The sequence below is a fragment of the Vigna umbellata genome, chromosome 1 (assembly GCF_029865625.1).
Source record: "Vigna umbellata cultivar VRB3 chromosome 1, Vumbellata_1.0, whole genome shotgun sequence".
In the NCBI taxonomy this organism is placed as follows: Eukaryota; Viridiplantae; Streptophyta; class Magnoliopsida; order Fabales; family Fabaceae; genus Vigna; species Vigna umbellata.
The window spans coordinates 17904987-17922938 of NC_142165.1; the positions used below are offsets into that span (position 1 = coordinate 17904987).

Genomic DNA, 17952 nt, shown 5'->3' on the forward strand with positions numbered 1-17952 from the left:
CTTTTGATTTATTTATGTCCAAGACAATGTCAAGGAAATGGTGAAAACAAATTACCCTGTCCATATTTTTGTGAATCATTGTGCAGGTAAAACAAAGTATTATTTTTGCTATTATTACTCGAACATACAACTCAAAGTGAACGCAAAAAATATATAGTAAAGATTACATAAGGTACTGTTGGGCCAAACAGTAATAGTAAACACATCGGAGTCAACATAGACATCCCAAGCTTACTGAAGACAACTCTGTATGGGTATGGTTCACAGCATTGAAGTCTTCAAAGGACACAGTTTAAGGCACTCCACTCAGAAGTTCGTTCATTCCACCGGTTCCATCTTAAAGATGCACAAAAAAAGTTGCATCAACATGGCAGACGGGTAACCAATCTTATACCACCACAGCACCAAGAGATCAACAACACCAGTATGCATAATGCTCATCTTTGCGATGGTTACTAACAAGGCCTCCACATTTCAAACAAATGAAGCTGCTTCCATCAGAAACTGCATCCAACACTACTTGCATCCTGCCACTTTCTGCCAGTATGGAAGTCCCATGAGCATCTGGGTCTGGAGTCATTGATGGGCTGGTCCTGTTATTAGCAGGTGCTTCAATCACTACAGGTTGAGCTTCAGCAATAGCACACTCCGCAAACAAAGAAGCCAGTTTATCAACTGCAGCATTCTCTTGCAGTCTACTTCTGTACAACTCTCTAGCACGATGCAGGGACTCAAAAACAGCTTCATCACCACCTCTACTCCTCATGGCTGCAACAACCTGTTCCAGTTATAGGTCAATATCAACCACCAAAAGGATGCGTAGATTTAAGGAGTGTTTGATTCGTTTTCTGTTTTTCACTTACAGTTCATATATTTTCATTATTTTTACAATGATATTACATTGTTATCATTTTGTTTCAAGTTCTCTAAATTTTACAGGAAAGTGGGAAAACATGTTTGTCATTTTCACTATTTCCTTTATGCAACTATGAAAATAGTAAACAAAATGAAAACCGACGGAACATTTTATAGTTACAGTGAAACAGACATGACAAAACCTAACACCCTCAACTATTGAAATCGGATAACAACCAAACACCATTTTAGATGTTGGCTCTTTTTTTCACACTTGGCAAGTATACAGCACTTTCTACGAGCATGATTCAAGTTTCACACGTCACAGGCAAATTCTCTATGCATATGGAATCCTTGAATGGTTGATATCACATCACTTTTATTATCTAAGTTTTAGAGACATCGGAATCAAAGATAAAACTTTCATATGTCACCAAGACATCATAATATTGAAAACTTGATCTGTGTTTGTTTGATCATGCATCGATGAAAATATGACCTACACATTTTAAGAGAAGCGACATGGACCGTCCTAAAAGTTTGGTAAGGTAAAAACTCGAAAGATTAGGAAATGGAGAGGAAATTTTCTCATTAAGAAAAGCCACGAATTCATTAAATACTCTAAACTGTAACAAGAACTCCAATTTGATGATGCAAGCAAAGAAATTTTTAAAAGATATGAATTATGTTTCTGGTCAACGTACCTCACATAAATCATGTTAATGGATATTTGGGTGATGTAAACTTAGCATTTTAGGGTAAATTGGGAGTCGTGAGAGGAAATAAGAAGGAAGAATCTACCCAAACTGAAGGGAGAAGCGAAACGGAGAAAGATTAAGTTTTCATTAACACTAGTCTTTTTCAATATACAAGAATGTGTAAGGTCCATGCAGAAGTCCAGGAGGAGAGTAACTAACATACACAACTGAGTGAAAAACTTTTCATAAACTGGGTCAATATGACTTCGACACTCAAAACTTAAGATTTGATTTTAAGATAAAATCTAACACACCCTACAGCAAAACTTTCAACAGTTTTGACACACAAGAAAAGTGAGTTATCCCTGTATCAAATTTCAAAGCCCCTCCAAATGCATGATGCAACAAATATAAATACAATAACCAGTAATTTACAGGTCTCGGGTGCTAAACTTCGCACCAAACTACCACTTCGCAGCAAATTGTAAAATGTGAATTCAAATAGAGACTATCTTATTGGAAAACACCAGCTTATAAAATATCCCTAATTTTTTCCACCCCAGAAAAAAATTCACTAATTTTTCTCAATTAGATTCATTTAGCAGCTTATAAAACAGTAATTCATTCCACGGGAAGTTTTCTTTCCAACCCTAAAGCCTGTTTTTTCAGACTCAATTTAAATACGAAGAACATTTACCGCACAGAACACAGATTAACAAAGAAAAGAATCAAAGATGAAATCTTCAAAGTGAAGAATGCAAAAGAAGATACAGAATGGAAGAAAAATTGAAAAAGAAGAGAAAGAGAAGAAAACATTACAGCTTGGAGGGCCTCGGAAGGTTTGCCTTGAGTGATGAGTTGGCGAGCCAATGTGAGCAAATCCCGAACGACGTCGTTTTGGCCGGAACTGAATGCTTGCTGCGAAGATGACAGCGATGAAGCTGCTTCCGCTTCCATCATTTCCGAATCCATCTTATGATTTTTTCTTTCTTTACTCTGTATCTTCAATAATATTACAATTACTATTATTCTGTGTCTCTGTCAGTTTGATTCTAAATTCTTACAGAAAGAACTATTAATATTTCATTTCTAATGAAATTGTCGGTTTTGAAACTTTTCTTCGCAAATTGGGGCATAGAATTGATTGTGTGATGAGAATGAATTGTGAATACGAGAAGCAACTGAAGAACTTGTAAATACGGTGCTAGTTACTTCTAGCACTTTCTGCTGCTCTGTATATTTCTCGCAACTCGCAACGACAAGAAGCATATTTATGATGTCATCTTTTATTCGGGTTTTATTTGGGTTTGGCCCAGTCCTAGGTTAGGCCGAAAAGTTTACTCACTTCCGATTCGGACCCTTTCTTATTACACCTCCTTCTTTTTTTGGTTATTACTTTCTACACCCAACAATTAGTAACTGCATTTACAAAACAATAGCAAAAGACTAAAACAACCTTTACCACATCACACCACTTTTATCATCACATTGCTACAAAGGAAGAAGAAGATAGAAAATGCAGCATAAAACTCATTATAGAAAACTCTTTCCACAATGTATTTCATGTATTCCAAAAACCTCTTTTCCAAACACATTTGATATTTCGAAAAAGTCATTCTGAAATATATGTATTATGAAGACAATTTTATTATAAAAATTCTGTTTTGAAATTTTTTAACAAAACCCCATTATGAAAATCTTATTTCGAAATCTGGAAATCGAAAAAATTGTGGATGTGCAGAAAGTAAAAGTCCTTTATTTTCCAAGTACCTTCTTTGCTTTCTTTTCTGGTTACCTCTTTCGTAACAAAAATGCTTTTATTTTGTAATGCATTTCTGTACTTTATTTTACAAATTTAAGTTATTATGTTTATAATAATATATTATTTAATTTTATAATAAATTAGTTTAATTGTCAAAAATAGATTAAATATTTAAAATGCATTATTTATATTAACGAAAATTAATAATTATAAAAATTAAGTTAACTGATTTTATTAAATTTTTGTATAAAACTTGTATAAATAACCATAAAAATTATACATAAATTTAAATATAATTATAAAATAATAAAAGATATATATATATATATAATCAGATATGATTCGCATTTATATTTAAAACAAAATTTGGACATCATATATATATATATATAATCGGATATGCATAATAGACACGGTAAACTTTTTTTTTAATCTAAATTATTTTTATTAATTTTAATAAATTAATATAAATTAATTTATATTAATTAAAAATTATATTATTACGTTATAAACTCATAAAAAATCATACAGAATTTTAAAAATAATTATAAATTAATAAAATAATTAAATAAGTAATATAATTTAACTTTTATATAACATATTAAACTTTAATTGGATTTTGAGATCCCAAAATGTAGGCATCGACATTCACATCCAATTTATATAGGTTTTGCTTTTCATATGTGATAGGTTCATCTTAGCTTATTTTTATTAAAAAAACAATTTTATTATATGTGATAGGCTCATCTAAGCTTATTTTTATTAAAAAAACAATTTTATTGATTCTAATAAATTCATAGAAAATAATTTATATTAAATAAAAATGATATAATACATTATAAACTCATAAAAAATCATACATAATTTTAAAAATAATTATAAACTAATAAAAAAATTAAATAAATAATATAATTTAACTTTTATATAACATATTAAAATTGGATTTTGACATCTGAAATTGTAGACGTCGAATATCTACATCATATTTATATAGATTCAGCATTTCATATATGATAGCTTCATCTAAGCTTATTTTTATTAAATAACAGTTTTATTAATTTTAAAAAATGCATAGAAATTAATTTATATTAATTAAAAGTTATATAAAACATTATAAACTCATACATAAAATTAAAAAAATTAAAACTAATATAACAATTAACTAATGCATACATAAAGAATATAATTTAAACATGACTGAGATAAAATCTCAAAAGTCAATCGGATTTTCATATTCGAAGCTCCTTACATCGAATGTCCACATCCGAGTTGTCTAACATCGAATCTCAATAGCCGATGTGTTTATTTTTGAATTTTCATATCCAATTCATGTTCATTGCATGCAGATTAACAAACATAAAATACTAACCTTTCTCCAACAATTTCAATGCAACCAGCAACAACAAATACTCCAACGCACCACCATGAACCACTAAGAGTACAAGAAGATGCACTCCAAGGCACCACCACAAACCAGCAAGAGTACTAGAACAAGCGCTCCAACGAACCACCACAAAACACTCCAAGAATACCACCACAAAGCAAGTCAAGCTTCCTATATGTACCACTCCAAGCTGCACTGGAACATTAACAAACCCTCTCAAATATCTTTAATTTTGAACACCACACTCATTTGATATGAGCGGCAAAGAAAAATACTCAAGAGGAAAAATTATTATGAGACGTGCAATTCAAATGAGGTGCTGGGGTGTAGAGTTTATTAACAAAATGAAATGAGTGATTCTTCCTACACCTCACTACCTTCATCCTGCACCTCCAATTTTACTTTTTTACCCTTCATTTAATAAAAAGTCAAAACTTAATTAATCTAATGTTTCCTAACCGCACTTCGAATTTCCTAGTCGTCGCACGTCGAAGTGCGTTTTATATGTTTCTTTAAAGTGCGTTTCTGATATGTGCACGTTTTTCTTTTTTATGCTACGAATTTCAAATAAAAAATATATTACGAAAATAATAATATGTTCAAAAATAAAAAATTCAACAAAATTTAACAAACAAATAAAATAATTCAAAATATATTAAAAGAAAACATTTTATTTAAATACTAACATAAAAAATTAAATTTATTATACTAAGCTAATCAAAATAAAACCTAATAAAATAAATATACTAACCTAAGAATTAAAAAACCTTTCAAAATCTATTTGAAATCCGGCAACAACTAACGCACTTCCATGTGCGGTTAGTGTGGCCGCTTTCCGCAGATCGAAATGCGGTTTCTCTCCACCGCACTCCCAACTGCGGAAGTCTGTGACGAACGACGTTTAAGCACCGTGCGTTTAAGCAGTGTGCGGCGAGGAACACGAACTGAATACCCCAACGAAGCACATGCATGTATGACAGGAAACAAAGCAGATGCACGAAGGGTACTAACCAGGACAGACGAACGTTGGCACAAGAGGGAGGGCGGTGGTAGAGGATACGGGGGAGAGAAGAATGGCAGAGGAGGAGGGAGACAAAAAGAGGGAGGAGTGATTTTGAAAGGGGGTGCAGAGTTTGAGTTTGAGATGCGGCAGAGCTTCAGTCAACTATTTAAAAATCAAAAATATTCTCTGACAAGGGTATACTTGGAATTAAAATATATTTTGGAGGTGCAAGACGAAGGCTGTGAGGTGCAGGGAGAATCACTCAAATGAAATGGGGTACAGGGGTAGAAGGGTGCAGGGATGCATGTTTGCTGATAGGAGAAAAAGGGAGATGTAATCAATGAGCACAGAAATTTTCAATAAACAAAAAATTAACAAATAAGTACCTTATTAATTAGGGATATTTTAAGAAATTGTAGGTGTAGACAGAAATTGTTAGTGTAACTCAAATGCATACACAAATTCTATATCACAATTATCACTTTTGGAATTTTACATATTTTTATAATTTAATTGGTGAATTGTAAGTAAAAAATATGTAGGAAACAAAGTAACCAAATTAATTTAAAATTAGAATAAAAAAGAAACATTAGATAGAAAAGTGATGTATTACAGTGTAAGTTGAATACCAAGTGGAAAAGCAAATCCTAAAACTTTTCCCAATCAATAAAAATAAGCATCTCATAAAAGAAAAGTGTTAAGTTATGGTCTTTTTGGGACGGTTCCTTTAATATTTTTGTCTATTTTAAAAAACCATGCTTCTCACCTAACACTTCCACTGCTACTGTGCTGCAGCAAAATCACTTGCACCCCACAAACATACAAACAAACCATAGCCGACTTCTGCATATTGCATCAGAAATGCCCATTTTCAATTGCTTAGAGATAACCCTGGAAACCTTTTCTTAAAAGATTTTATTTTTCTCTAACTTAATACTATAAGACTAATTTGCAATGTAAAAAGTATCTTTATTTATATACTTTTGTTCAATAATGTGATTGGTCTTATGATTCCAACACTATCATTTAAAAAATGGCCGAAACTGAATGAGGTTTACTGATGCCGATGTCAAGTAGTACACAAACATAATCCACTCTCATCTTTGTCACATTTCATATATATAAATATAATTTGGTTTCCCAAGAAATCCCACTTGGGTTATTTGCATGTTTCCGTTGACATTTAAAACCTTAGAAATCCAAGAACAGTGCCTAGTGACAAGGCTGTTTAGATGAATATCACAGAGTTAATAATAAAATTATGCATTGTTGGTCTCTTTTTGAGCTGGAACGCATGGCCATGCATGGCTGAACTACATTCATTACCTATCAATTCCTCATCATGGGAGCAGTTGAGTTAATTTCCCATAGTTTTCTCTTCTTTTTCTTTGTCAAAATGAACAGAAAACTGTCTCAATGTCTGTCTGATCAATCAGTGCTATACAAGATTGCAAAAGTTATGCAGTGTATCAATAAATTAACATTTATTCAGAAACCATACATGAAATGTTGTAATTTCACTGATTTGTCTTTACTTCACTTGCCATGTGAGCTCCTTTTTATGCATCATGAGGGACCAGGCCATTACTTATGTTATCATCAATTGGAAAGAAGAAAAAAGCAAGATAGTGTGGTAGCTGAGAAAAACAAATGTGACTTTGTCTGACAAACAATTGCTTATCCCTGCATTAACACAAATTCTAGGACCATATGTGCTTTGGAAAAAGCCCCTTTCTATGGAAATTTAGATTCTCTGCTTTTACTGTTGATGGAGCACCTTTTCTTAGTTTCTGAAATTGTCTCTACTGTCAAATTTCATCCCTAACGGTATAAGAATAAAATCAGAAATCAAGTTGATCCTGATCTTAGATACCAAATTGATTGATAGCCTTCAAATGCAGAAATGCAGAAATTATTTGAACATGGATGGAGCATCACAAAGTCGAGTTACAAAATAAGAATTGCAACCCAAATGCCTTAAGCATCTAAGGAATGGGATTTTGAAAAGGAAGCTTACAAGGGATGAGGCTATAAAGCCAGATGAAGGGACACATCCTTGGTGTTGCAAAGAACTCAGCACACTCAAACACTGATCTCTGAAAGGGAAGATCAGGAATACAATTGTTGCTAACATCAAGAACCCCTCTCTGAATCAGCATCCTACAGAATGGCCCCACATGTGTGAAATAGTTATCTGATAATGAAAAGTTGACCAAATTCACCAACCCTGCACACACCACTTCTGGCACCATGCCATACAAAAGATTACCACCCAAATTGAGCACCTCCACCTTCTGCAGACAGCTCAAAGATAAAGGCAAAGGGCCTGTCAATTGGTTGTTCCCAGCATCAAACACTGTGGACTCTTGAAGAAAACCAATCTCATAAGGCAAACAACCTGTTAACTGGTTGTTAAGTAGTAACACTTCACTTAGAGAGGCCAAAGCCTTGGGAAGACTTCTTGGGATTGGACCCATGAACTTGTTGTTTGCTAAGGTGAGTAAGAGAATCTGAGTGGTGGCTAAGTTATCAGGCAACCCTTGAGTGAAGATGTTGTTGTTTATGAAAAGGACTTGGAGGTTCTGTATGAATATCTGTGGTGGCACTGCCCCAGAGAAAAAGTTGAACCTCAAGTCCAAGAATGTTAAACCAGTCATGCCCAGGACAGCAGAGGGAAATGGACCAGATAACTGATTGTTGCTAACATCAAGCTCATATAGGTAAGGGAGTTTGGCTATTTGGGGTGAGATTGTGCCACCAAAACTGTTGGAATTGGCATGGAAGAGAGCAATATCAGGGAGGTTATCAATGAAGCCATCAAGGGTGGAAGCAGCAAGCTGAAAACCATTGAAGTCAACAGAGGCCAAAGCAGTGGCAGAAGTGTTGTCAGGAGGAGTGTCACAGTAGAAGCCTCTGTAGCTGCATATGTCTGATCCAACCCAAGTGTTGGTCACCCCCAGAGGATCAGAAGTGATGGAAGATTTGAACTTTTGGATTACTGGATACACTACTTGAAGTCTTTGGTCTGCAAAAACAAGAGGGGGTGAAGCTGGAACTGCTTGAATGGTAGTAGATTTTTTACATGGGGTGGTGTTGCTGTGGTTGCAACCTTTGGCTGAGCCACCACCACCACCAGTACCTTTGCTCCTGTGGCCACTGCTACTACTTCTGAGATTCTTTGTGTCTGTGTTAACATGATGTGGTGACATGTACACAGGAAGAGACACCAGGAAGATGTACAAAATTGTGACCAACAATTTTGCAGGCATGCTACTCATGTTGTCTGCTTTCTCCTCAACTCTACACACTTTGTTTGGTTTTGAAGCAAAGTAGGCAGAAAGAGGTGCAGCTTATATTAGGACAACTTTCATCAAACACTTAATGCTCAATAAGCAAAATCATTGGGCAGATAATAATCCAAACAATTGTGTTTCGTCACATGCTCGTCATATTTCATTCTCACACACCATATTTACGAAATCGATTTATTGTATTACTGATTTATATTTAAAGTAAAACATTTGATTAAATACTCACTCAAATTATGTTATTCCAAATGTTTGATAAGCTATTTAAAAATTATCATTCGAAAAATCATTTTTTTTTTGTATTTCATAACTCTTACGTTCAATTAGGTAAATATCTCAAAGCACATTTATTATTTATTATCACATAAAAATATATTTAAGAAAATAAAAGCAGCGAAGAAACACAAATACGGGGAGCAAACCAAACCTATATTGAATAAACAAATACAGCGAAGAAAAAAAATTATATAATTTTGAACAATGAAACCTATTATAGAAAAAAAAAAGTCTAAACTTAAAGGTAAAGGTAAGATAACATTCTCTATTTGATGAAACTAAAACATTAATTTATATAATAATTATTTTTTTTATAATGATGAGTTTTTTGTTTACATGAATTCAATCCACATAAGATATTAATATCTGTTAGGAGGTAATGGATAAAAAACAATAATACAATAACACAGTCATCACAACAACAATAACATTAAATTCAATGTCTCAATGTTTTGGATTAAAACTCATTCATGTATCAAATTAATTTTTGATATCTCATATATTCATGAGATTACTCTTGTAAATTGTTGCTCAAATATTAATAATTATAAAGTCTTTTTTTAAAACAAATTTTGTATGATCAAAATGCTAACATCATACAAAAGATTTGCTTTTGATTTAATGAAAATAGGATTAGCTATAAATGAAAACAACATAAAAGAAGGTTAAAAAAAAAGATAAATTTCTCTTGAAAAAGTTTGATATTTCAGTAATTTATTTATTTTAATTCCATCAGTAATTAAACTTTTTGAAATTTATGGGTAATTAATTTAAAAAAAAAACAGTACATATGTCAAGAGTTTTTTTTAAAATTATTAATAAAATTAATGATATTTTTAGTCAAATCCGATAAAATATGAGTAAGAAGAAAGAAAATGAGAAAAAATAAAGAAAAGAAAAATTATATATATATATATATATATATATATATATATATATATATATATATATATATATATATTAATAAAAGTTAACATTAGTACTTATAGGTACCAGTTGTAATACTAATTGAGTTTAGGGATGATTTTTTTTTTGAAATATAGGTATAAACTTAGCTCGTATTACCCATAAGTTAGGTCAAGATTATTTATTATATAAGTTAGGCCAAAACTTTTAAAATTAATTTTTAATTGAAAGACCGTACATTGTGTTATTTAGAAGGTTTTATAAACTTATCCAGTAGCAATAATAATAATAATATAACGATTGTTTTAAAAAACATAAATCTATTTCAATTTATAAACCTATTAACTTTGGTGTAAATTTAAATATATTACTCTATTAAAAAACAATTCTATAAGTTTATCTAAAAGATAACGTTACAACAAAATAAATTAGGTTCAGGTTTTTTAAGTATCTTTACAAATACTAAATCAAATAAATAGATCAAACTCTTACTTCTTAAACTGATATAAAAATATTTCTTTAATTTGTTCCACACATTCTAAACCTTCCTTTGAATTAAACAAAAAAACAAACAAACCTTTCATCTATGGCTCTAAATCTAATTATAAAGAACATTTGGGTCTGTTACTGTTGCACCAATTTCTGTAAGCCCAAATAATTTGGGCTTTCTCTGTCAAAAACCCAATAATCATTTATTGTTATAATTTATCCAAAAAAAAAACGCATTGTTTCATAGGTTTCCTGTGTTTCTTGTTTCAGATGCTTTTGTTTCCTCATCGCACTCCTCTTCATCTTTAACCTAACAATGTCACTTCCAATATCAAAGTTAAGGTTATGTCTTTCTTATTCCATTTCCAAGTTTTCTCCTTTTCTTTCAAACCATTCTTCCTTCTCTTCCTTTCACTTACACTATCACTCTCAGCCTCCTTCACCTGACCATGACAATGTTCACGATGTGGTCTCCCAATTTCTTAGCATGTTTCATATGCGTCCTGTTCCTCCCATTTACCTATTTGGGAAGATTTTGGGATCTCTTACAGGGATGAAACACTATTCTACAACTATTTCCCTTTTTAAGCAAATGGAGTTCAAGGGAATTCAGAGTGATCTTGTCATTCTCAGCATCGTCATCAATTGTTTTTGTCACTTGCATCAAATGACCTTCGCCTTCTCTGTGCTTGCCAAAATTCTCAAACTTGGTTATCATCCCGATGTCGTAACCTTAAGTACCCTCATGAAAGGTCTCTGTCTTAATGGTGAGGTTAAGAAAGCTCTTACCTTTCATGACAAGGCAGTAGCACAAGGATTTCTACTTGACGAGGTTAGTTACGGGATTTTGATCAATGGCTTGTGCAAGGTAGGAAAAACCGAAGCTGCCATCAAGTTGCTCACAATAATAGAAGGCCGATTATGCAAGTCTAATGTGGTAATGTACTCCAGTATAATTGATTCTCTGTTCAAAGATAATCTTATAAAAGAGGCTTATGATATGGTTATTAAAATGATGTCAAATAACATCATGCCTAATGTTTATATTTATACTATAATGATAGATGCTTTATGTAAGGAAGGAAAGATAAAAGAAGCTAAGAATGTGCTAGCTGTGATGATAAAAGCTTGTGTGAAACCTGCAATTGTTACCTTTAGCACTTTGATGGATGGGTATATTTTAGTTAACGAGGTGGAAAGTGCTAAACACATATTTAATGCTATGACTCAAATTGGAGTAACTCGTGACGTTTACAGCTACAATATCATGATTAATGGATTATGTAAGAGTAAAAGAGTGGATGAGGCCATGAAACTCTTTCAGAAAATGCATAAGAGGAACATGGTTCCTGATAGAGTGACTTACACTACTCTTATAGATGGGTTATGCAAATCTGGAAGAATAACTTATGTTTGGGATCTTATGAATGAGATGCATGATAGAAATCAGCAACCAAATGTAATCACTTACAGTTGCTTGATAGATGGTTTATGCAAAAACTATCATCTAGACAAGGCATTTGAATTAATCAGGACAATGATGGAAAAGAGAATTCAACCAAATTTGTACACCTGGAACATACTTATTGATGGAATGTGCAAAGGAGGAAGACTTGAGGAGGCACAAGAGACCTTTCAAGATCTTTTAATGAAAGGGTACCGTTTAAATGTATATTGTTATAATACTATGATCAATGGTCTTTGTAAAAAGGGTTTGATTGATGATGCATTAACCTTATGGTCCAAAATGGAAGACAATGGTTGCTTACCTGATGCAATAACTTACGAAATAATGATCAGGGCTCTCTTTGAAAAGGATGAGTTTGATAAGGCAGAGACATTTGTTCGTGAAATGATATTTAGAGGCTTGTTGACATGATAAAAGGTGAAACCTCATCTCTGTATTTGCTATATAATGTACTTGAATGATTGCTATATGTTGTATCTGTTTGACGGGAGAAGTGTGACAGTTCTGCAGTTGATGCCTGTCTTGCTAACGTGAAGAGTTGAAATTTTTTTATTTTACGTCCTACATTTTCATTGCATGTAACTTCTGTGTGTTTTTTTTTTTTTGCTTTTTTGCATTGCATTGTCTGTCAAGAACCAAACCTTGACCTCCCTCCATAAATTCTAATGGATTTTTTTTTCCAACTTCATTTAACTTTCTAGAGGTTCTCTACCACTTAACCTAATTGAGGAAGTGTACTATCATACTATATTACCTTATTGATATTGATATAATTCATTACAAGTCTCAAATTGTGTAAATAAGCTTCAATCCATTGAAATGAGGGCACACTGGTAAATCGATGTAATTGAAGTTTTGAATATTTTGTTATCAAGTTGTAGCTAGGGCTGGACATAGTTAACTTAAAAATCCTAAACTATAGTTTATCTATACTATTTTATACTTAAAAAACTTAAAATATTTTTACTAAAAACTAATTATACTATTTAATAATTCAGTTTAAAAATACTGCACTCATTCTATTTTAGATGGGGTAATAAACGAAGAGGGAGAAAGATGGAGTGGAATGGGAGTGAGTAGAAATGATATTAAATAGCCAAAGGGAGAGCAGAATTATTTGTTTTTTGGTAAAGGGAGAGTAGCATTGGCAGCATATTTTAGCCAATGGAGAGCAGTATGCACAACATTTTTTATTTATAGAAGAGAGGCAGTCATGACTCAGCAGTTTTTAGGCATTAATTTGTGTGGAGTTACTTGATGGTTTTTAGGCAATGGAGTGAGCTGGGTTAAGTAATTAGGCTTTGAAGGAAAAAATGGGCTTAAATTCTGGGATTATATTGTGACTGCCAAGCTTTTAAATTGGTATAAAACAAGTTCACATAAATCTTATAGGAGAAAAGTTTCTTAACTTTAACTGTTGCATTGACTTTGTTTAAAAACAATAAAGTTACATTAGTACTTCAATGCTTTTTTCTCTGTTTTTCTTATATTTGCAGACATTTTCATTTATGAAGTAATATTTAGAAGTATTATAATTAACTGAAAATAGTAGAAGCACTGAGATTTGAATGTGCATTTGGTTTGGGTTTTGTTGAAAGTTGAATTGAATAATGAAGGTAGGAGAGTTTGCTGAGAGTTATCTCATATATAATAGAATGCAGAGCAGATTATAATTAGTGCAGCACTCTGCAGAATTAAATGAAGTCAAAGGGGAGTAATGAGATGAAACAATGATAATATGAAAATGGTGTGGGCTACATAGGAGATAGAGAGATGTAGTGTAACAGATTGGAAGATATATATAGTGTTAATGTGTGTTAGTGTGTATGAAAAGAATGGTAAGTCTGCATGGTGGTGGACTGAACAATTTATAGTAATTGAGCAACATCAGAATTGTATTAAAAGATGAATTTTTGTAGGATCTTTTTTGTCTTTTCTTTATTTTGTTGTTACCTATGTATTGTTCCTTTATTTTGGAATCAATGTCCACGGTGCTTTCTTGTTTATAAATTTTAGATATATTACAATATATGATATACAGATTTAATGAAACTTGCAGAGGAGGGATTTTGTTTACTGAACACATCAGATTGAGCCACTCACACTCTTACAATTTACAAGGCTGGAGTAGAGTAATATCCTTTCTCATTTTTCATGTGTTATTTATTTCATGGTTTGCTTGCAAATTTCTTAATCGGAAAAGTTTGCAGTGAATTTTGTGAAGTATGATATAATTTCCTTTGTGAACATTAAAAGTTTAACTTGAACTTCTACTAGCTTCACATCCCAATTTATCTGCTTCATGATACATATCTTCTAGGCGAAGTCCTTAATGAGTGAAAACATATAAGCTAAGGTGCTCTTTGAGACTTTACATTTATTCTGATTTCTACTGATGAATACTTGGCATAGGTGGTGATGCATTGGAATCTCTGGTGCTGCATTCTTTTGGTATTGGATGAAGTTGATGAATTCTTGTCTTTCAATTCCCGGAAAGACATGCATTGGATATTGGAGCGTGTAGGGAGGAGATCCAGTGCAGACCCAAGCTCAAATTCATTATGCACACCGGGCTGGCCGAACTGGTAAGCTTGGTAGGAATGGTAGAGTGCTAACCATATGTGAAGAGCCAGAAGTGTTTGTTGTGAAGAAATTGCAGAAGCAGTTGGGAATTCCATTTGCATCCTGTGATATTTCGGATGGGAAACTACTTGTCACTGAAGAAGAGAAAACAGTAAAAACTTCTATAAGTTGAGGTGTTATATTTTACAACTTATTTAGTCAACGATGCAGTTTCCATGTTCCATGTTTAATTCTTCATATATCTTCTTGCCTATTTTACTTATTGAGAACTTATACATGAGTGAACACCAAAAGCTTCCTGCTATTTTACATTTGAAGTTGAATATACTGATAAGTGATAAGTGTAGCTAATATTTGTTTCACAGAACCACTTATTGATTCAATTAGTTATCTCTCTATTGGACATAGAGTTTTTGCTTTCATGTTTATGAACAACTTAGTCACATTACATTTTGAAAACATGATTTCTATAAAATCAGTAGTATAGCATTCAAATAACATAACCTTTTTGCAGAAAAGGCAATATAATCAGATTGAACAGGATGGGGGACTTCAGGAGGGGTTTAATCAGCAATGCCCTCGTGATGGACTTGCAGTTGAGGATCCAAAGTCAAGGGGAACTCATGAGTTTGATCCATCCAGACCATTGTGCGGGCCTTCTGTTTTTGATGCAAACTCCATTAACCTGTTGCAGCTAGCTGAAATTATTAGGGGGCTTAATGAAGAAGAGTGTCGGTTTCTGATTGAGGCAAGAGGAGTGGAGTCTGATTTGGAACTGCAAAATCAATTTAATGCTGCCATGGCTGAGGTGGAAGCTCTTTCTGCCAGAGTGGTTGAGCTGCAGAATAATTGACATGTCTCAAAAAGAATTACTGGAATTATCCAAAGAGTTGGCTGACTGCAGAGGCTTGATCTCAAGTTTACAGGTGGAAAAGAAGGGCATGAATGAAACTCTTGATTTGACAACTGATGAGAAAAGTATAAACTTTTGGAGGAGAAGGAATCTCATCTATTTGAAATTAAGAATCTGGTGTCTGAATTAGCTGCCTTAAAGAGTTCGATGGAAGGAGTAAAACTTGAGAAGTCCAACTTAGTTGACAGGATCTCTCTTCTGTGACCGAAGATAGGAATAAGATTGAAGGAGAAATCGATCATCTCAAACATGAAATTGATAGGCTGTCATTAGACTTGGTTGAGAGTAAAGATTTGGTGGCAAGTTTACTGGCAGAAAATTCCAACTTAAATGGAAACCTTGCATTTTCAGGTGATAGATCATACAAAGTTTTCTTATGAACTGTAGTGTATTATAAGTGAACTAAAAAATAGTTTAATTCAGTTATTTTGAACTATATTTTAGTTCAGTTTAGTTTTTCTGAACTGTTTTATAGTTAACTATAATTTTTTTTTAGTATAGTGTACTTTGCTCATCCCTAGTTGTAGCATATGCCATTACACTTTCTGGTTTTTGCTGCAGGATCCAGTCTCTTGAATATTTTACCCTGAACTTCTTCAACAAATCCTACAGTATCACACCATCCTTCGTGTGTGTATGATTACAAAATAGTTGAGTTGTTATCACTTTATTAAGTTATGAGGTGCCTCCAATTGATAGTTTCATAAGAAAACTGCAATTAAACTAACATTGTATCATAAAAAACAGTAAACGGTGGCATTTTAAAGAGATACAGTTCTTTGTGGGATTATCATCTGCGTAAGTATGAAATTGTCTGCTACGTTACTGTCTCATACATTTCAGATATGTTTTTTTTATGCTTCTTGCATATATAGTTTACCTCTATTATGATTGCCTATATGTTGCTGTCTTATAATAATTAAAGTAATGTTTAAAAAGTTAACACTCATGTGAAATATAGAATATAAAAATTGTTACTCCGTTAATGTATCATGGTTAAATTAGGTCCATTATTTTTGGCTAATATATATTCATTTATTATTTTATCTAATCTCACTTTTTTAAATAATATAATTTAATGTTTGTCTTTTTTCAAATTTAATCATTTTGTTAATAATCCCTTATTTGTTCTTCTGTTTTGTTATTTAGACTCTCATCATAACTTGATGGAAAAAAAATCTAGCAAAAATATATATATTTCAAATATTAAATAATAAACATTTTATAATTTGGCAACAAGAAGGAGATATCAATGACCAAACACACAACTTAGCTAAGATAAATAAATAAATAAATAATAAAGTCTTTATTTTATCAGTATTTAACGTTACGATTTAATTGGACTAAAAGGCTAAACGAACCTAAATGATGTCAAAATTCATTAACCTAATTTATCTTAAATTTTAGTTTTTTTTATATATAAATGATTAAAAAACAGGCTGGTATCTGCTAAATTCATATGAAATGTTCAAAAAGAAAAATGTCCATTCTGATGAGCTGGACTGAAAAAACTATAGAAATTGAAAACGATAGTGATGTGTATTTTAAATTATTATATTAAAAATATAAAATTTATAACCACTTATATAAGTAATTAAAAAATTTAAATAAAGTAGAAGAAATATTCTTCGTAATATTAAAATAATTATAAAACTAAATGAGTTAAATTATACATTAATAATAACATTTGGTAGCGCAGCAAAAGTTGAAAATATCGCTGACGTTCCAATCTTTGCTATCACATAGTACATAAAAATTTGTAACTATCAATGTTTTTAATAATGAATGGTTTATAATAGATTATATAATTATCAATAACAAGTTATTAATTAAAATTAATTCGTTAGCGAAATTAAAAATAGGTTGAATACTAAAATGAAAAGGTTTGTTTATATTTTATACGTGATGGTTTTTTATTTTTTATTTAAAAGAAACATTCTGAGATATATTATATAAATGTGATTAAGTTTAATTAATATAAAAGATTGATATTATTTTCATCTCAAATATTTTAACATAATAAGCCTTTAACCTTATATTTTTACATAGAAGACTTTTTCAATTTGATATATTTGCCTTCTTAACAATCATATTTGTTATCTAAGTCAGTTACCAAATGGAATTGGTGACTTTGATATTGTTCATAGATAAAAAAACATCATGATCTAATTTAACTTTCAACTCATAATTCTAAAATAATATTTTATGATTTTTTAATATTTTTTATTTATAGTGAATGTGTAACATAGAAAGAATGAGAACAAAAATATTATATCGAGGAGGAAGTTCACCTGAAAAGATAAACTA

The 17952-nt window shown here is 31.8% G+C and overlaps 4 protein-coding genes across 9 annotated transcripts; 2 read left to right on the forward strand and 2 right to left on the reverse strand.

The window, feature by feature from the left end:
* Positions 1-41: 41 nt before the first annotated feature.
* LOC124825786 (uncharacterized) lies at positions 42-2797 on the reverse strand. Its single transcript, XM_047298494.2, has 2 exons — positions 2373-2797; positions 42-778 (listed from the first exon to the last, which is right to left on the reverse strand). Exons 1-2 carry the CDS (start codon positions 2523-2525, stop codon positions 413-415), a joined length of 519 nt encoding a protein of 172 aa, XP_047154450.1. The 5' UTR covers positions 2526-2797; the 3' UTR covers positions 42-412.
* A 4539-nt stretch (positions 2798-7336) lies between these two features.
* Positions 7337-9092, reverse strand: LOC124825776 (uncharacterized protein At4g06744-like). The gene has a single exon (XM_047298484.2). The coding sequence runs from the start codon at positions 8978-8980 to the stop codon at positions 7688-7690; it is 1293 nt and encodes a 430-aa protein (XP_047154440.1). The 5' UTR covers positions 8981-9092; the 3' UTR covers positions 7337-7687.
* A 1842-nt stretch (positions 9093-10934) lies between these two features.
* On the forward strand, positions 10935-16081 carry LOC124825764 (uncharacterized). Of its 6 annotated transcripts, none has more exons than XR_007027792.2 (3): positions 10935-12566; positions 14209-14281; positions 14562-16081. XR_007027792.2 is itself a non-coding variant. In XM_088098920.1 (3 exons), the coding sequence occupies exons 1-2, from the start codon at positions 10998-11000 to the stop codon at positions 12558-12560; spliced, it is 1419 nt and encodes a 472-aa protein (XP_087955046.1). In that variant the 5' UTR covers positions 10935-10997; the 3' UTR covers positions 12561-12566; positions 14209-16081. The 6 variants fall into 6 exon arrangements, 5 of the variants coding, with proteins under 5 accessions (XP_087955046.1, XP_087955051.1, XP_087955029.1 ...); XM_088098920.1 differs by having other exon boundaries at positions 10935-12337; positions 12482-12566; positions 14209-16081; XM_088098925.1 differs by lacking the exon at positions 14209-14281 and having other exon boundaries at positions 10935-12337; positions 12482-12566.
* Positions 14595-16205, forward strand: LOC148204840 (uncharacterized). The gene is made up of 2 exons (XM_088098933.1): positions 14595-14734; positions 15247-16205. Exons 1-2 carry the CDS (start codon positions 14711-14713, stop codon positions 15583-15585), a joined length of 363 nt encoding a protein of 120 aa, XP_087955059.1. The 5' UTR covers positions 14595-14710; the 3' UTR covers positions 15586-16205.
* The last annotated feature ends 1747 nt before the right edge of the window (positions 16206-17952 follow it).